The 20,632-nt window shown below is 38.0% G+C and overlaps 1 protein-coding gene across 1 annotated transcript in view; it reads left to right on the forward strand.

Moving 5' to 3' along the window:
* LOC146324311 (discs large homolog 1-like protein) overlaps nt 1-20,632 on the forward strand; it is a 156,359-nt gene that overhangs the window by 93,863 nt on the left and 41,864 nt on the right. The window contains exons 7-15 of the mRNA XM_084723625.1: nt 550-603; nt 5,358-5,408; nt 9,396-9,520; nt 10,530-10,699; nt 11,153-11,289; nt 11,963-12,107; nt 14,230-14,362; nt 18,555-18,711; nt 19,400-19,502. Coding sequence (XP_084579751.1) covers nt 550-603; nt 5,358-5,408; nt 9,396-9,520; nt 10,530-10,699; nt 11,153-11,289; nt 11,963-12,107; nt 14,230-14,362; nt 18,555-18,711; nt 19,400-19,502 — 1,075 coding nt within the window. The remainder of the gene's footprint in view (nt 1-549; nt 604-5,357; nt 5,409-9,395; nt 9,521-10,529; nt 10,700-11,152; nt 11,290-11,962; nt 12,108-14,229; nt 14,363-18,554; nt 18,712-19,399; nt 19,503-20,632) is intronic.

The raw sequence follows: 20,632 nt of genomic DNA on the forward strand, positions 1-20,632 counted from the left end.
AACACGAGGAGAAAAAGACACCTTGTGGCTATTTATTAGCTAGTGTGAGGTTTGTCATTTGCTATGCTTGTGTAGGAAGCGAGAGGAAGATAATGTCAATCATCTGCTGCTGCTTGAACGAGGCCATAATGCAGTCGACATGCAATAGAACAGAGAGTACAGAGTAGTGGAGTACAGTATCCTACAGGCTATTAAAGTACAGCTTAAGATGTACAGGTACAGGGTGATATCGTACTTTGTGGCGTAGTAACAGAGTCTGTTACGTTACAGTGCGGTTTGCAGCGTAGTACATTAGTATTGTCCAATATAAGGGCTGTGCAGTATGTCATGCGGTGTATGCAGTCGCTCCGTGGTGGTAATCTGTAGCAGATGTACACAACATGCTGTACCAAAACGTGAGACGAGTAAGTCGGCATCACAGATCTCTGCATGTGTGTGTTTCTGCATCTTTTGTTTCAGAGCAAACATCACGCTGGATGTTACTGTTTTCATGATAATATCCTTCAAATTAAACGTGTTTGAACAAGTTTGCTCTTCTCTCTCTTGCAGGCCAACCCCCCTCCAGTGGTGGTCAACACCGACACCGTCGACACCCCGCCATATGTGAGTAAACAGTATTTTTTGGGCAGAATATGGCAGAGATGTCATAAGTATGTTTTCATTGGTGTGTAATCACCTTAATTGCTGAATAAGTTTTATATGTGTATTTAAAAAAGATGGTATTTAAAGGGAATTACCATTGACATGCTAATAAAAATTAGCATCACTATTGCTGTGTTATTATCTTAACAAATGGATCAATTTAAAAAAACATGCTTAAGATAAAATGGCATGTGTGTTCATACTTTCAGCCATATGTTTCCCTCTGCTCTGCAACTAATGGCAGCTGACCTCACACTAACTCAATCTATCACTCTGGCATCAACACTCCACACTGACCAGCTACAGCAACTTCTAAGTGTGAAGACTCAAAGTTTACTTCAAAAAGTACCACGTTTATATGCAGTATAGAAATGTTGCAACTCAAAAGGCTATACAGTCTCTTGAAGCATGTAATACAACTTTTTCCCATGGTCTAGTGTTAAAAAGCAAACAAAGATCAAAAGTCATTTAACCTACAAATGAGCACTTATCTACAGAGGCTGCCATTTTGAGCCGCCATGTTTCTACGATAGCCTATAACGGACAAACCAAACTCTGACTCTAGATACGGCTTTTAGTATTTTTCTGAAGTTTCATGGCCACTGTTGTTTTCCCCACACACTTGTATGGGAAGGGTGATGCGGGCAGTAGTTATTTGGTGGCAATCCACAGTATAAACTCACTGCTGGAGCCACTAAATCCTGCGCACTGGTCCTTTAAAACTATCCAACAGTGAACTTTGCACCCTGCTGATACTGTAGCATCTCTGCGGTCAGTTCTGCATTTGTTAAGATTTAGTCTTTAAGTAATCTTTGAAGAGTTTTCTGAGAAAAGAAAAAATAAGATTGAGATTTATATTTTACATATTTCTTATCGTGTCACAAGCTTCCATGTGAAATTCTAGTAGTGTCTCCTCTAATTGTGTACTTGTACTTGTACTTTGCCAAATATGTAAGATATCAAATCTTTTTCTCTGTAAAAAGAAGTAACAGCCATGAAAATGTAATATCAAGGGTTTTAACTGTGTTAAGACTTACAACAACTTGTTCAGTAATTTCAGTATTTCTCCCTGATAAAAATGCACAAGCAGCATCCTGGATTTAGACAGAAAGCTCGGTCCAGAATTAGATGGATCCAGATGTCACTTTACTGGTAGCCAGCTGCCACAGAGAATCAGTGTCTGTTGTTGTTAGATAAGTTTATTATGTAATTACTGTGGAATTACTCCCTGCTGAACTGACTGGAATATAACAGACATGGAGAGAAAAAGATTTATCTCACGCAGATTTCACTGATATGACTGATGTGAAGCGAACAGTGAAGCTGAAAATGAGGCAAAAGTGGTTGTCAACCTTTTCTTAAACAGGAAAATATATTTAAACACACTGCAGATGCACAAAGCTGTTTCCACCTACTGTGCCTATAGAAAGTAGAGGTTATAACTTGAATAATCTTTTAATAAGGTCACTGATAAGATTGGTTAATTGGTCGATTGCTTATTTTAATAATGACGGGGCTCCGTTAATCAGGAAGTATCACATAGACGTCACAGAAGATTGGATGTGTCAGAAATCTGTTTGCCCAAATTGTTTGCCCCTGCACAGATTGTCTTATTTTTGGCTATCAAATAACAACATGTTTAATCTAATGTTGAAAAATAATAAAAACTGTTTTTTCAAATAACAAAGGTGACTTTTTCAGGCCAAAGATATTCAGTTTAATATGATAAACCAAGAAAAGGCAAGTGAGTCGCCAGATTTAACAGCCCCGTGTGGGATTTTTAGTCACCCAGGGGAAGCAGGCAATTCTCATTACTGAGTCCTGTGTTGTCCTCATTTTTTTCAGAATAATCCAACATTTTATGTTAACACAAAATAAATTAATGTGACTTCAACCAGGTGAAAGACTGAAAAATCCACGTGTACATCCATGTGACATTAAGGGCCCAAAATGCAAATGGTGGCCTCCTAATAAATGTTCACAGGGGCTTCATCTAGTGTTGTTTTTCACATTGTCTGCAGGAATTTGGATGTGCATGCTTTTGTAGTTTGTAGTTTTTACCTTTAACCAGGTGCCTGTCCAGTCTAAATATGTACAGTGTATCAGGGCTGCAACTAAAGATTATTTTCTTTAGTGATTTTGTTGATTAATCTGGTTATTATTTTTTTGATTAATTGAATATTTGTTTGGTCTACAGTAAATCAGAAAATGGTGAACAACATTAATCAGTGCGTCTGAAAGCCTAAATAATGTCCTTAAATATTTTGTTTTGTTCGCAACCCAAAGATATTTAGCTTACTGTCACAGAGGAGACAAAAAAATATCAAATTTAAGAAGCTGAAATCAGATAACTTTTTTCAATCGATTATTAAAACAGTGATAGTGATAAATTTAATAGTTGTCGGTTGATTAAGTGAATAATTGTTGCTGCCATGCGGCATACGGTGGGTGATAGCAGACACTCTGCACATGGTGGCTGATGGGAGATTGTGCCCTCTGTTTGAAACGACAGAAATTCAAAATCTAAACTAATCTGACTGCCCAGAGACACAGATTACAGCCAAGGGGATTACATGGGCCATTGGGATGCCACTCGACCACTGTGCGTGTGCATGTCTGTGTGTGTTTTCGTGTGTGTGTGTGTGTGTGTGTGTGTGTGTGTGTGTGTGTGTGTGTGTGTGTGCGCGCGCGCGCCTGCAGCAGCTATAGTAGGAACAAGACACTCATCTCCCAGTACAAACAAAATATATAATAGTTATAATATTCTGCCCGGATCAGGTTTAATTCTGCGTGCAGTCCATTCAGTCAGGAAATGCAGACGTTAATATATTTTACAGTACAGGCCGTCCTGGCTGAGCAACGTGATTGGCTCACGGGTAATTCACCAGGGATGTTCTTAACTATGACATCAGAGATACATCATCATTAAGTACGCATTACCAGTTTAATCTCTGGGATTCATGCGTCATTCATAAAAGATCAAATGTCTGATTTCACTTTTCTATAATTCTGATATTTGTTGCAGTTTGTTTGACCTGATGAGTGAAATAATATTCAGATTATCAGCACATCACAGTTTGTATTAGAATTAGAAAAGAAAGCTTCCTCAACACTTCAACAAGTACTGTACTTGCACAATTCAGTTCAGAGGGAAATAAGGTACATTTTACTTCACTACATATTTAGTAGCTTTAATTACTATACAAAATCAAAAATCTTGCATACAAATCATATGAAAATGTTCAAGTAGTAGGACACAGTCTACCTCCTGAAGCTCAGATCTGTGGAAATCATCTGGTAAAAACATTTTGAGATTCAATCTCCAAAAATAATTAAACAATGTCAGTGTTGGAGAATGTGTTGTAAAATATCTGCTATTTTAATTTATGAGCGCTCTAAATGTTATTTGGTAGACGTGAGGTCAGATCATACTTACTTTGTTTCCGGCATTCTGGTGACTTTAAAAGAAAGAAAACTAAATAATAAGTTCACTGCAACAGTACAGCACATAAGTACAATGCATGTCAAATCTTTGTTTATGTTATGTTGTTTATGTTGAATACTACTAATTTTACGCTAATTCTCAGGAAAGAATACAGAATAATTCCTCCCTCTGGAGTGAACTTTTTAAATCTCGGTCATAAACTAATATGCATCACTTTTAATTCATTCGTTTATGTTTTGCTCCTGCCCCAATTTTTCAAAATGCATGCCCCTTTCCTTTAAAACTTTCCTCAAGAAACAGGAATTCTAGGCAAGTTTGGTTTGGCGTAGCCGTATTGTTGAAAAAAAAAAGTGCATGGAAATTTGTCAGAAATTGGGGGAAATAAAGGAGAATTGTGATCCGAGGAGGAAACAGGCAGAGGGAAATGAAAAACAGGAGGATCCTGGGAAAATCAGGAGGTTTGGCAAGTATTGATGAAAAATCAGCGATCAGCCCGGATTTCTTGATTTTGATTTCAGTATTTGTGTATCGTGCATTTGGGAAATTTACCAACAAGGCTGAAAAGGCAGGGCAGATTTTTATTACTAATACCACTAACAGGTAGTAAAAAAGAAAACACAATAACAAGGAAATGGCTGAATAAAGAGTCTCACACAGTCCCTAAGTGGATAGAAATAATTCAGAAAGTTTATACTGTGGAATAATTGACTTTTCCTCTGAGACATACTGTCAAAAAAAAGTGAAAAACACTGGACATTGTGTTTTACACTGGAATGGTTTCTTTACTATATATTTATCTTGTTTTGAAGAACTTTGTTTTTATTTCCTTCTGTACTAAAGATTAAGAGAGTAGACTTGATGTTCTCTGTCTGTCTGCTCTGTTTTTGTTCAAAATAAAAATAAAGGTAAAAGGAAATTAAATCATTTTACTTAAATAAGGACGTGAAGGCTTCCTTCACCAGCGATGATGATGACAGTGATGGATTATATACTGTCAAAGAATATTTAATGTACACACTGTACATGTGATGCAGAAACGGTGAGAAATACGATAAAGCTGTGATAAACATGAAGGTTTAATGTAACATGAGAGGGTGGTTTACCTCCCAGCAGCAACCGACGTGACAAACAGAAAAACACTGCATATAAATTATGGATGTCAAAAGCTTTACCATAAAATCAAATGAGCGCTTTAGTGTCCATTACAGTAAAACAGCCTCCAGTGTTTTCGCTTAATTGACACACTCTTCTCTTTTCTTCCTCTCTGCAGGTCAATGGAACAGAAGCAGACTATGAGTATGAGGAAATCACGCTGGAGCGGGTAAAAACTCACATACAGTATAATCACGCCACCGACATGCGTGCCTTTTATACTCACCGTACTGTAAATGTAGTCAGTCACATCAGGCCCACGATGAGAGGACCTCTGCCCGTTCAGGCTGACCCCTGCCCCCCCCCGAACCCTCCTCCATAATCACGTTTAAAACATTATCACCACTGGCGAGAGCAGAAATCATTTTGAGTCTATTTTAAACTGGAACCTGTGCTGAGACAAAACCCTTGCAAATAAAGAGGAGAAATAGAAGGTGTGAAAAGACCAAACAGATTTATGCTGATAGAAATTGTAACAAGTTAAGATAGCTATTGTTAGCACACTGAGTATTTGAAATAGGCATTTCACAGTGATTTTATATTGATGTGTGTATGCTTTGTTAAAATTCTGACTGGTTCAATAAAAAAAGATCTTATTTGACAGAACATATCGTTATAACCTCATGAATCCAGTTAAACCAAGAGCTTAAGATCATTTTGCAAACTAAGACTAACATCATTACATTTGAATCAGCAGTTGCACTACATTTAACATGCAACATCCTGCAAAGGAGCAAAGTATTTTACAGTTTAACAACAAACTTTACTGTCGAAAATGATATCAGAACTTTTACCAGTATTTTTAAGTATAACTTAAATCATACATTAAATATATTTATGCTGATACTGATGTAGACCAGTATAACTGTGATAGGCCATTATTGTTCGACCTGCAAATCAGTCAGGCTCTACTTTAAAGTTGTCATAAAGAGTAGTTTGTTTAGACTGTAAGTGTTTTTATTTCCTGTTTAAGTGCTCGTGAAAAATTATGTGAAGATATTTAAATAATGGTGAAGTCGAGCAAACTTTCTTTGCCAGAGATAAATTAAAGGGATATTGAGGTGGGATTGTGCGATGTAGATATACGAATATATTCAGTGTATTACCTACAGCAGATAATGTTGGTATGTCCCCAGTTTGAGAGCAGAGAGGGACACCAAGCTATGAACTGCTTTAGACAGGGTCAACAGCAAACGGTAGTTTTAAGCCACCTAAAAACTTCTGAAGGGGGGCATTCTAGAAAAAGTTTGGAAACCACTGATGTAAGCCAAATATTGCTTTGACTAAAACCACCAAACTATCACTTTAAGGACACCTAATCATAATTTGTGAAATATAAAGAGAGTTCGAGTAAGAAAAATGACAATGTGATGTTTTAAGGAAACAAAAGTCCTAAAATGTTTTTTACAGACTGGAGGTCACAGACTTGTTTGTTTACCTCCACCTCTCACCTTATTACACAGTAGGGATGCACCCAAATGTGAATACATTATTCAGGAAATCACAAATAATGCTAAAGACACAGATATTCTTCTACCTGAAGTTGCTTGTTATTATTCAAGATAAAATTATTTCCATATTGTAACACAGTAATGCCAAGAATAGTACTTTTTTACTTTATCTAAAGGCTCAGTTTTACTATTATAATATTATTAGAATATTAACTATATGTATAATATTTTACGACTGTAAACTGCATTAAGATTCAGTTCATAAAAATAAAAAAACAGTACAAGGATGTATGAATATATTTGTGAACAGAAACAGATGAAATAATAACATCTCTGTGCAACTCTGTTACACAGGCAAGTTATTTTAATATGCCTCAAAAAGTTATTTCTGATCTTCTCATGTTGACAAATTCTGTAAAACAGTTGTCAGGATACATTAATTAAACCAGCAATATTATAACGCTAAAATCTTCATCAGCTTTCTCAGTTCACATCTTCCTCTCCTTTGCTTCTCCTTCTCTCCGTCCCACCATCGGTCCGACTCCGCTGACCCTGTTTCCTCTCTATTCCTCGTCCATCCTTTCCTACTTTCTTTCTTTTTCCTGACCCCCCCCCCCTCATTATATTCCCCTTTCTCTCACCCCGAGGCTCTGCCTCTGCGTCTCTCTCTCTCTCTCTCTCTCTCTCTCTCTCACTCTATTCTCCTGTGACCTGGTTCTGTCTACTTGACGGGATCTGCTTTAAAGACACTATGGACATACACGCAAACACAGGCACAGACATTATACGAGCTTTAAACCCGGTGACAAACGAGAGAGAGAGAGAGCAGTGACACAGAGCAGTGACTGTCATCAGGTGATGTGGGTGGTCTGTTACGTGTAACTTGGTAAGAAGTGATAACAGGAGGAAAGGCAGATTTCATGTTTATTCAGATGATAAACTGGTTTTGTAAGAAGTGAAAATTGGGGGGATATTAGACGAAGTTTTGTGAAAAATTTAATTTCCGTAAGATAGATTGAATAGATGCTTCTTTGTGAGAGGTAATATATAACCTGTAGTGTGTGATGTGTTAATGATGTGTGAGATTTTTGCAGCAGGAAGTTCTAATTATTTCCCCTTATAAAGAGCATCTCAGAACATTTCTGCTCGGTTGCATAAAAGCACGTTAGTTTTTTTTTTTGCAACATTTTCCTAAAATATTGTATAGACTCATGTAGACATAAACCCTTTCAATCATCACTTTTGACCCTCGAGAGGTGTTCAGTGGTGGCTGTTTCTGCAGAAACCCTGTCCTCTGTCTGTATTTCCTTTTTTTCATTATGTGCACAGGATGCTTTACCAACCCAAAATGTTTGTATTTGACATCCCTGGATGTTCTGGTGTGTTTAAGACAGCTTGGGCAAATCCTGCTATCCTTTAAATTTTCATCTAAGGACACCTAAGGGTAAAGGGAGTTGCACAAAATCACAGTAACCGTTTCCTTGGGATGTTGTAAGGAAAACCCTTTAAAAGTGTCTGCCGTTAGTTCTAAGTTGTAGAGTTTTAGAGAGAACTTGAATTTTTCAAATGTAGTTTCTTTGGTGCTTTGAGCACCACAAGCCAAGTGCCATTTAGTCCCATTACATTGGAGAGACGGCAGATATCACTACGGCCAAAATCTCCCAAACTCTGTAACTCACACCAAAAAAAATCTAGATGGATAAACAGCAGTACAAGCCAGAAAAATATGTTCTTTTGATTTTGAGGTGAACTGTCCCTTAAGTATTTCTTTATGCATTTCTAGAATGTCTTCAACATCCATTTTCCTCAGAAAATATTATCTGACCTATACCAGTCCCATAAAAGTGAAATGTAAATAGGGATGTGCAACTTGTTAGACAGTATGGATTTGTCATTGGCATCAGCAACTCTGTACCTTATCGTTTTATTTAAACTCACCAGGTTTTGTCGACTCCTGTCGATGTTTCTCTCTTTTCTTGCCGTCACAGTAACATTTTCATATTTCTTCATCACTTCCTCTGTGGTTTGTTTCACAGCAGATTTCGTCACTTAATTCTTGCCACATATTCTGCTTGTGTATTTGATATTGCTGGGTTAAATTTACTTTGGATTATTTGCCTCTATATTCTGAGAGGAGAATAACATTATCATCTTCTGTTCAGTTTGGCTTTCTTTTTAAAAAAAATTCTTTGTTGATCATTTCGGAGAGGCGAGTGAGCTTAGGCTAACCACATGTGTCAGCTAAGCTAGCTAACAATTGGCAATAATGCCATAGCCATGGACTCAAAGTATCCCACAATGCATTGTGAAAAGAACTGTCCATCTGATGGTCACTGAATATATACCATCTTGAATGGCGCTGAAAGAAAAACTGTAATTAACGGCACAGAGTAGCGGTTGAAAGTGTTATCTCTTCACTACAAAGTGAGCTCACCAGGTACAGTAGTCCTTTACACAGAAACTCCTAGATAGTGAGCAGGGAAAATTAAATGAGCAAAGGATTTCAGTCACAACTTTAGTTTAAACAGTTAGTGAACTGGGAAGCAACTGAGAACAGTATAATGTAGATAAATGGAGCAACTCTCATTTATCGTAGATCATCTAAGCTTCTAGCATCAGAAACAGTCTTTTAAAACTAATATGCACGTTCAGATGGTGTTCATTTTTATTTTTCCCGAACACTCTGCGTCTGTGTGTATGTGCAGGGTAACTCAGGTCTGGGGTTCAGTATCGCAGGAGGGACTGATAACCCTCATATTGGAGAAGACCCCTCCATCTTCATCACCAAGATTATACCCGGAGGGGCCGCAGCCCAGAATGGACGACTCAGGTACACACACACGCACACACACACACACACACACACACACACACACACACACACACACACACACACACACACACACACTTACTCACACATTGTGGAGGCTGAGTCATTGAATACCACTCGCTTGTACAGTACGTTCTTTTAGTACGTTCTGTACTGTGTGTGCTAACGAACATGCGTGTAACTATATGAAGGCATGTGATCAAAGAAACACGACGATGAGCAAAAAAGAAACACAATGAAACTTGTTTTGTTTGTTGTGAGGATGAGTTCTTGACATATATATAACCCCAACACTTACTCTGATTTATTTGTAACAACCATAATAATAATAATATTAATGATAATAAAATAATAATAATAACAATAGGCAAATGGAAAGGTTTGAAGGTACTAGGTAAAATCATTCTTACAGGTAGCCAGTGTAATTATGCTAATTATAATATGCATCCTTTTCCTTGTTTTTGTTAAAATTCTTTAAAGTTGCAGTCTGTGAAGAACAAGTAACAAAGCGAACTGGAAAAAACAAGACAAATCTGTGCAGATAAAGTAGTTAGACAACAGATGTCACCAGATGGGAGGCAAATCCTCACAGCGACTGTGTGAACAGATTTTTTCTTCACAGTGTGAATGCAGCTTTACCAGTCCCAGCTGACTTGTGAAAATAACATTTTGCGACATATATTATCCAGATCTGGCCGTGCAGATTGGTCCAGGATTCATCGAGTCATTTTTAAAGATGCATTCCCAAACTTTTCCACCTTAAAAATACAGCAAAAATGTTCAAGCGTGAAGTGTCGCATTTGTTTGAGTTGTTTCACCTCGAGAAGCAACGATGCAACGATTAATTCAACATTAAGAGGGGAAGAAGCCAAACAGCTGAAAGGTGTCGACAGCAGCTTGTGTCTACATTTCTTTCTCCTAACTAGTCTTTTAGTTTAGTTTTAGGTGATATGTATCATTATTCTTTACTATCATCGACTTTGTTCTTGTATGTGGCTTTGCTGTGCAGGGTGAATGACTGTATAGTCCGGGTAAACGAGGCAGACGTCAGGGAGGTGACCCACAGCGGGGCTGTGGAGGCACTGAAGGAGGCGGGAGGTCTGGTCAGACTTTGTATACGACGCAGGAGGAGCCTCACTGAGAGAATCATGGATATCAAGCTGGTCAAAGGGCCCAAAGGTGAGAACATGCTGCAAAAATAAACAGAGCATACAGTGGAACCCATAAGTAGTAAAACCCAGACTAATTTTGAGTGCTGACATGCTTTTTCTATGTTATTACTTACTGACTGCAGGAGAAGGAAATATAAAAATAGACATGAGCTGGAGCCTGAAAGTGAGAAAGTATGACGAGGCATGATTTTCTGATTTCAGCTACAAAGACACCACAGTGATCGAGCAGGGGAAATAAAAGATTAATAGAGCAATTAGAATGATTGAAATCTGAAATATATGTGACGGTTCACTTTCTCTTTTGATTATTACCCTTTAATTGTACTGTATCAACTGTCAGAATTGAGAAAAGGCACTCAAGAGGGAAAATGCAGCACTGCAACAAATAAAAATTGTAAATGAAGCAAATATAACATTAAAAACATCCCCAGAAAACAAAGCTGTTGATGTTTTCTCTCAGGTTTAGGATTCAGTATAGCAGGTGGAGTTGGAAACCAACACGTCCCGGGCGACAACAGCATCTACGTGACTAAGATCATCGAGGGAGGGGCTGCACACAAAGACGGACGGCTACAGATAGGAGACAAGCTCGTAGCTGTGAGAAACTCCCTTTTATTCTTTTGAATTCTTTGACACTCTTCTCTCTTCTTCATTCTTCATCTCATCATGCGAATACTCTAGTCTAGTATGCACTGTAGATTTTAGTTTTCATCAAAGCAAAGACACAATTAGTTTCCTAATCAAAGAAAAACTTCCTTTCAAGCTCTATATTGAATTTACATGTCATAAATACCCCTTAGTAACACCAACTATGAAATGATTTGCACTTAATAAAACCAGAAATGTAATTCCTCCACAGTAATGTCACCAAATTTAGGATGACTTGTGCATTAACCTGAGAACTGAGCAGAAACAAGGCTCTCCATTACTCCTTTATTAAATTCTTACATATTACCTGCTGGGTATGTTATATTCAAAGACTGAATTAGGTGTATTAGAGAAGGGCAATGTGCAAAGGGTATGATTGTATCAGATTTTTACTCCTTTGCTCTTCATCCAAGCTCATTAAAGGTGATTTAACACAGCAGCACACCATTCAGGACAAAAATAAATATAACTCCTCTATTCATATTTTAATATGCTTGTACACTCCATGGACCCACAAACACATAGTGGAGTTTCGTGTGGTGTTACAGTCGACATAGCGATGTCGGTGTGTTTGTTCATGCCTGTACATGATAATAGAGTCTATGTCCGCATGTGTCTCCAGGTGAACGCCTCCTGTTTGGAGGAGGTAACTCATGAGGAGGCAGTGGCCGCGCTAAAGTCAACTCCTGATGTCGTTTACCTCCGTGTGGCCAAACACACCTCCCTTTTTATCAATGACAACTTCCCTCCACCCGACGTCACTAATTGTAAGTACACGTTCATCAGACACACCATAATGCGACAATGATTACATTTAGATGCACAAAATACTCTGCTTTTTGCTTTTGCTGCAGCCATGCATATTCAGATTAAAATAATGACGTTCATCCTGCAGCTCATATCATACATCATATTCAAAACATAGCAAAGCAGATCCAAAAACCTGGTGAAATCCTAATTTTTCTTAATATTTAACAGTAGGTGTTTTCCTGCATCTGATCAGAAATGTAGGCTTTTCTTTTGTGCATGCACCTCTACGCCAGCTTTGCAAACTGTTGGCCAGCTGACTGTAAACTATCATGATGCACTGTGTACATGTCCAAAGAATGCTCCAAAAACCTCAATACTATTGGCATATCTGTCATGTCTTAATCAGAAAATGCTACATTTAGAACGCATCCGTGGAATATACCATTACACGTCCTGCAAAATTCAGAATATTGTAATTTTTACATGTAACATAGTCATTTTGCTCAGGGTTCATTTCTTAGTTTTATTCTCGACATCAGACACAACTTGCGGTGAAACTGTTCTCTGGTAAATGTAGCACACATCGCTGCAGCCAAGAGGCTGAAGTATTTTAGGTCCAGATGGTGTTCAACTATAACGAACAGCAAGGAACAAAGCTGTTGGTGGAGATTTTTGCTTTGAGTGGGTTTATAAAAAAAAAAAAAACACCCATCTGATATTAGGCTTTTTGCAGAGACTCCTATTAGAACACTGTGGCAACACGGTTTGCTTGGATTCCCAGACCGCTTTCATTACAAGCAACCTATCAAAGCAACACGCTCAGGAGATGTTAGATTTTAACAAACATATTAATGTGGCTCATTAGTTTTATTGCTTTGGTTGAACCATTTGTCATTCTCTTTCCAGACCAAGTTCCTTTTGATTTTCAGGAGATTATGAACAAAATCTTACACATATATTGAGAAAAACTGTCTGTTGAGATGTGGTATAAACAAAAATTATCAGCTTTCTCTCACTCTCTCTATAGAACCTTCAGGAACATTACCATCAGTTCTAGAAACTGGCAGGTTTAATGCCACACCAGAGGTGGACAGACTTTGTTTGTCGTGTGAGCTTAGTAAAACTGAGAAGTAAAGATGAAATATATAACCCCTCAACATTCAACAAAAGTTGCTGCAAACCAAATTCAAAATATTGGAGCGACTTGCATCCCTCCACCTCCTTCGTCTAAGACTGTAGGACGTCTAAGGTTGCCTGCAGGTTGCAGGGACACTGACCTTCAAGAGGACTGCAGCAGGGAGTGTATTAAAAAAGTGTATACTTTAAAGATTCTGTTAAGTTTAACTGTTCTAAACATCTCCTACTAAAACATTATTAATATTAGCTCAGTTTAAAGTGAATAAATGTGTGCAGAATCACTTTGCACTCGAAAGGACATTTCTTACTGTCTGAAATCCTCGACATAATAACATTTATAACCCTCAGTGCTGAATACCACCGGGGACTGCGGTGTTTGTTCTCGTCGTATGGAGCCGTGAAAATATATTACTCAACAAATCTTTTCTAGCGGTTGACAGTACAAACCCGACAGCCTTAAACTTGGACCCTGACGATTATGTGCCGATACAGTACCCGCTGTAGTAATATCAAGTACTTCCAGTTATTTTAAACCAGTTTAAGTTGGTTAGGATCATTGTGTTTATGGTTTAAAAGATATAAAGATGACATCGAACAGACAGTTTTAAACGTGTTATATAACAGTCTGATTATCAGACTGGGTAAATTTGGTCCACTGGATTACAGCCACTTGACACCTCTCCAGATCAGCATATTATCAAACAACATGTCATTTATCACCGCTCTGAATTTAACACGTTACCAAACAGCATATATCACACCACCGTCTCTCACCATATCTCTAATTATATAAAGTACATTAACAGTTTCACTGATTGGCCGAAGATCCAGTCTGAACTGTGATTGATTCGACAATAAATACACTGTTTAATCAGAGACTGCTGTTCGATGATGTTTCAAATTAGAAATCACGCTACAAGTGCATGAAAGTACACAGTGTGGTTTTATGTGTAACAGTTTGTAAAATATGATTAAAATAAATGTGTGCATGTGTTCCTCCAGCGTACTCCCCTCATCAAGACAACCATATAAGCCCCTACTTGAGCGGCAGCCAGTCTGTAAGCCCCGCCCCACTGACCACGCCCAGATACTCACCGCTGCCAAGGGCCATGACCGGAGACGACGACATCCCCAGGTGAGACGTCACACACGCCAACATCTACATTTTAATGAGTACAAACAAAAGGTTTTTCTCTGACTGTTCTGTAAAATCCCACCCCAACTGTAACTGACCAGTTTATTATTTTATTAGTTTGTTTGTCACGATGCGAGAAATCTATATTTTGTTATTACAGGTTGTAATAACAAGATACAGATCGGTTGCATCTAAGTTTTCTAGCTGTCGCTTGTTAGGCTTTTCTATTTAAAAAGTTTGGACAGAAAAAAAACAATATTTCAAACATCCCATACTGTTATTAGAGAGATTATTAGATGGAGATCGAAAACAAATATGAGACATTGTAGTGTGGGTTTTGAAAATGGTAGTTTAATTGGGCTAATCTGGGTTTAAGTATCATATTTCATTAATGGCGTCTTCTTATTGTTTTCATTGTATGACTGAACAGGAAATTTATTTTCTGTAATTGGTCCCTTATTGAATTTAGTTAGATTCCCCATTGGTTAATGCAATTGATAATATTTTACTGGACACCCAACACTAATGTACATGCAATAATATCAGCTTTATGTATGGAAACTTTTCAGGCTGATTAAGTCAGTAAGACATCTTTATTTGTTTAAAAACGTTATGCATGTTTATCAGTTGCAATTGCAAAGTTTGTTAACCAAAGAAAAATCCAAATCCATCGAAGTGATGCCTTTACAGTCTATACTCCCACTGTAGACCCTTGATCGGGAGGGAAAAAAACAGAAGAAACCTCAGGGAGAGCCACAGAGGAGAAATAGACGTAGCCTAAATACAAATCGTGATGACAAAATTTCTGATACATTAAAAAGGAAAGAAAGACACAGAGAGAAAGAGAACGTAGGAGAAATGACTTGGCAGACATTGACACTGTTTTTGCATCTTCATTTAGCTTTACTAGCTAAAAAAATGACTAAATCAAACATCCTACATGGTCAAATGTCAGTCTTCTCTTCTTCTTTCTCTTCTCCTTTATTACTTGTCTCATGTCCCCTTCTGGGTTCTAAGCGGCCCTCAAAGAGGTCCACAACACCAGATTGGGACTCCTAGAGAGCCCAAAATACACTAAATGACCTCTGTCCCCGCCTGCTCACCCTGCTGCTATGTTTGTGTGTGTGTGTGTGTGTGTGTGTGTGTGTGAGAGAGAGAGAGTGTGTGTTTGGCAGTAAAAGGCAGATGGCACTGGGAATTTTGTCTGGCATGTAAACTCAGGTCACATATGTACACACACACACACACACACACACACACACAGATACACTCTCAGTGCTGCTCTACTGTCTTTAATCCATTTTAATGGACGGATTACAGCCTATCACAGCCCTCGTCACTCAACTGGCGTCACCGTGGTTACCAGAATATGACTCATTTCGTCATAACCCTCCGGGCCAATCAGAGCGCTTTGATTATAATAAATCTGATAAGCCTGAGACTGACTGCAGAGTGGTCATTTTGACGTCTGTGTTTCCATCTCTCCTTTGTTCTCTCTTTCATCTCTTTCATTCTCTGATTAGTTTCTCATGCACATAGAGGATTATGGGTATTAATAAATGTCCACTGAGTGCGCACAGTTTCAAGAACATCTGCTTTCTCTGTAAGTAGGTGATTTCAAGCGAAAGATGCGGTCATTTATTAATTCACGTCATAGGAGGACGGATTCACCGGTTTAACCTTTTTTCTCTCGGTAGACGCCAAAATCTCTGTCTGTGGAAACTGATTACCAGTCCTCGCTTTTTTCTAAATTTAATATCTGCGTACTGTACCACCCTGCGTGCAGCTCAACACTGCTGTGGCATTAAAAACTGAATCACCAGCCCGCCTTAATGAATCTAACTGAAACACAGAATTTTAATGACACTGCAGGGTGTCGCAATTCTCCAAATCCATGATTCGATTTGACTTTTAATTTAAAGGTCACAATTCAATGCGATCTTTTGATTTAAACTTTTTTTTTTTTGCACTGACGCCTATGGAATTGTTAGACCATCAAGTCTTGATTTGTAAAGAGCAACAGATCATTGGTTTCATACCCTAAAAAACATAAACATCGTCTTTATGGTATATATAAATAGGTAAATAGATATAAAGACTGGTGGGCTACATTATGTTGTCTTTTAAATGTAGTTTTTGTTCTCTGGACATGTATTGAGCACCACAAGTAGGCGGGGGTAGAGAGAGAAAAAGAAACTACTGTGAGAACTGCCAATTCTGCCTTTGATTTTTGATTATTGAAATTAAAAGCTCATTTCGATCCGTATCTCTGTTGCAGACTTTGGTGCCAGTTGTATTCAAGTTTACAGGAGATGCAATATCAGTCATGCTTTTTGGAGAGCAAAAGCAAATAAACAAAAAGTAGTCAGTGCAGTATGTTATTCTCTGAAGTGTGTTCTTTTCATTTTCTTTCCTCATCAAAGGTCATAGAAAGTAGATACCTAATCCCAGCGTCCTTCCTAAAGCCTTAAGCCCTGAACCCTCATGGGGTCAATCAATATGAGCCCTGAACCCTCATATTGATTGATTGATTGATATTTGTCTCACATCATAGTGGCTCTGTTTGCAACAAATATATCAGTAACATCTTTTCTCAAAATGTATCTCAGAAAAGTCTTTCTTGCATGTTTTATTGTCTTATCAGTTTTTTTTTTTAGTAATATTTCTCTTTAATTAGGTTTTTCCTTCATTTTATTCCTTAATTATTTTAATTGTCTGATTTATTTTCCTCAGTCCTGAAATGTTTTAATCATGGTCAAACATGCAAAACACTCAAATATTCAATTTACTAAGTTTTGGATGTGCCGTCTTAGGATGAGTGTGCATAAGGGGTTCAAACAGTTTGTGAGAGAAGCCTCATGAACTTAATGTTTTGACACTGGGACAGACCTAAGCCCTTTGCAGACTTACTGGAAATGTGCCTCAGAGTCTGTGAGTGTGTGAGGGTGGACACTGGGTTTGGGCCAGTATCTCAGGATTTTAATGCGCTTCTCCCATAGGCTTCAATAAGAACTGGCACCAGAGTCTGGCACCGAGCAGAGAATAGAGTGTTCTTTAGTGATGTAATGCCCCTTCCTTCCTCCAGTATACGGACTGGCTGAGGATAGTCATAAATAACTGTAATAACTCACTAACAAGAATTCAGCTCTTGGATTCTTGGAATTGTTTCTGCACTCATCATGATTGTTTTCATCACTAATTTTTCATGAGGATGACATGATGGTCAACTGGTTTCCTCCCAGTAAGACAGACCTGGTTTCAGTTCTGTCTTGAACATGTTCTGCCTGTGTCGTCTTGGACTTCCTGCATGTGTTCTTGTTTAACCCCGCTGTCTAAAGACGCTCGAAATATGCTAAAGAATCAAAAAGGGCAGAGTGACTGTGGTGGAGCAACAGAACAGAGACAGTGCAATACTGACATCTGCTGGTCATTGAGGCGAATGATCCTGATTTTAAATACTCTTCATTCCACTGAGATGTAACTTTAGAAGATATACACAACAACACACCCGTTCAGTTGGCAGCTGATTGGCCCAGTCAGTCCAGCCCTTTGATCAATTAAAAATATGAAATTAAAAAAGTATAGAATTGTTACTTCCTAACTTTACAGGTCAGACATAAAAGATGTAAACATCTTGCCCCTTGACACGAAGGGCCATTCAAAAAAAAAAAAGGCCTGCACTACAGGAACTGCTAAATATAGTTCCAATATTTTATTTTAGGTATATTGTAGGCATGAAATACTCATTTATATCCTGACTGTTAAACAGGCGTTACAACTAACATTATCTTAAACTAATTAATCAAATGTCATCATACAGTAAAGATCCAGTGTGTAAGAATTATGGGGATTTATTGGCATAATATGATGTTTTTAAAAAGTATGTATAATTAATTATAAAGTATGACTTGATTTGTGTTTAATTGCCTGAAAATAAGAATGTTTTTTTTTTTCCTAACCTTAGAATGAGCCGTTTCTAAGGTTCTCCATGTTGGCCACCATGTTAAACTGCCAGCTAACCCAGAACCAAATACTGGCTTCAGATACAGCTTTTTACGTTTTGTGCAAGTTTTGTGTCACACACTGGTCTTTTAAGATGCGTGCAAAACTGAAAAAAAAAAAAAAAAAGCAATACCATCATCATCTTTTCCCCTAACCCAGTGTGTGTGTGATTCATTTGTGTTTCTTCCAGGGAACCCAGGCGGGTGGTGCTCCAGCGGGGGTCCACAGGTCTCGGTTTTAACATAGTCGGAGGGGAGGACGGAGAGGGAATCTTCATCTCCTTCATTCTTGCTGGAGGGCCAGCTGATCTCTGTGGGGAGCTACGAAAGGGAGACCGCATCCTGTCGGTACGAGCCCAGACATATTACAGGCAGTATAGAACAACAAGTACTGTCACCGTTACTGTTATTAATAAATCAGATTCTATTATTATTACTGTATAGGCTCTCTTATCAAGGGAGCTGCTCTGTCAGTTTATTTTCCCCCAGCGTACTTTATTGATGTGGGGTTGCACACCTCAGAATAACTATAAGAAAAGCAATAATAATATTTGCTGAAGCTGAACATTTTGAACTTGATCTAATGCATTCACTGACAGTATGTACGGTAACCTGATTTTAAAGAGACATTTCACTGCACTGATATATTTGTTTTCCAGTTTTCTTTACCAGTAAGTCAGCCAGTCACCACTATTGGCTGTTAAGAGATGCTGTGTTTTGTTTTAAGCTAAAGTGAAATATGGGTTTAATTTTCTTCACACAGGATTCAAACAGGGTTTAGTCATCGCACTGCAGAGGCATTGATAATCCCCTCAGAGTACTGTGAATGTATCATTGTATGATGCAAGTGCTGATATGAAATGATTTTATGCATTAAACGAGCCCTCACACACATACTGCCCATGCACGTGACTGGTCACCTGTGAGTTATCGACAGGCCAAGATGTACAGCGTTCTCCTCACCATACATTTATTAATATTGATCCGAGCCACGGGATCTAATTGTGTGTGTGTGTGTGTGTGTGTGTGTGTGTAGGTGAACGGTGTGGACCTGTCCAGTGCAACGCACGAGCAGGCAGCCGCTGCTCTGAAGAATGCAGGACAGACCGTTTCCATAGTAGCACAGTACAGACCTGAGGGTGAGTACTGCACATAAACACAGTATATTATCGGCCAGCTCATGTACAGATTAATGCATAAGAAAATCTCAGTGGAATTATAACAGAACAGAACAGATTTTTTTCTTTTTTAATTAAGGAGTAAATTAACATCCCCTGGAACGTCTTGTCTTTGCTGCCCTCCAGTGGTTTAACTCCTCACCTCACTGCGGTTACATACAGGTGTAATTCAGGAACCTGTGACATCACGCTCTGCCCTTTCTGGCTTAAAACGTTAAACCAGAGAGGATTCTGTGTTCTTCTTTATTGTCTCCTCATCTTCTTGTTCTACATCTTCTTCCTTCTCCTCTTCTTTTTCTTTTACTTCATCTTCTTTGCCGTCTTTGTATTCTTCTTCTTACTATTTATCTTTTTGTTTTTCTTCTTTATTTTCCTATCAGACTCTTCTTCCTCTTCTTCTCATTAGTCTTCTTCTTTGCCTTTGTATTCCTGTTGTTATTATATTATTATTTTTCATCTTCTTCAGCTTCTTTTTGTCGCCGTATTCTTAGTATAAATAAATCTTGTCTATGCATTCTTCTTGGCTTTGTCTTCTGGTGTTTATATTCGTCTACCAGCCTCTTCTTCTTCTTCTTCCTTATTTTTCATCTTCTTTGTCTTCTTCTTGTTTTTTTTATTCTTCATCTTATTATTATTAATCTTCTTCTACTTCTGTGTCTTCTCTGTCTGCTTTGTCTTCTTCATCTTTGTATTCTTATTATCTTTGTCTTCCTCTTTGTTTTCTTCTTCTACATCGTTGCTTTCTTCTTTTACATGGTTTTCATCTCTGTATTCTATGTCTTTGTTGTATTCTACTTCTGCTCCTTTTTTCTTCTTTGTCTGTAAGGAAGCCCAAATGTTGTTAAAGAGTCTTTCTATCTATTTTTAAATTACCTAAACCTAATACACTGTTTGTGGGCTCATAAAACTCATAAAACCAAACCAAACCAAACCAAAATGCCATTTTAGACAGGAAGCAGTGACCAGGCTTTATATTATTTTTATTTTATTTTTCTGTTATTGGTCCTCTTATTATTGTGTAAAGCTGTGATTCACTCTTTAGAATAGCTGTTTAATAGTAGTAAATGAATTCAATGCTTTTGTGTACTGAA

Source organism: Lutjanus erythropterus, chromosome 7 (assembly GCF_056507025.1).
Source record: "Lutjanus erythropterus isolate fLutEry1 chromosome 7, fLutEry1.hap2, whole genome shotgun sequence".
Classification (NCBI taxonomy): domain Eukaryota; kingdom Metazoa; phylum Chordata; class Actinopteri; order Lutjaniformes; family Lutjanidae; genus Lutjanus; species Lutjanus erythropterus.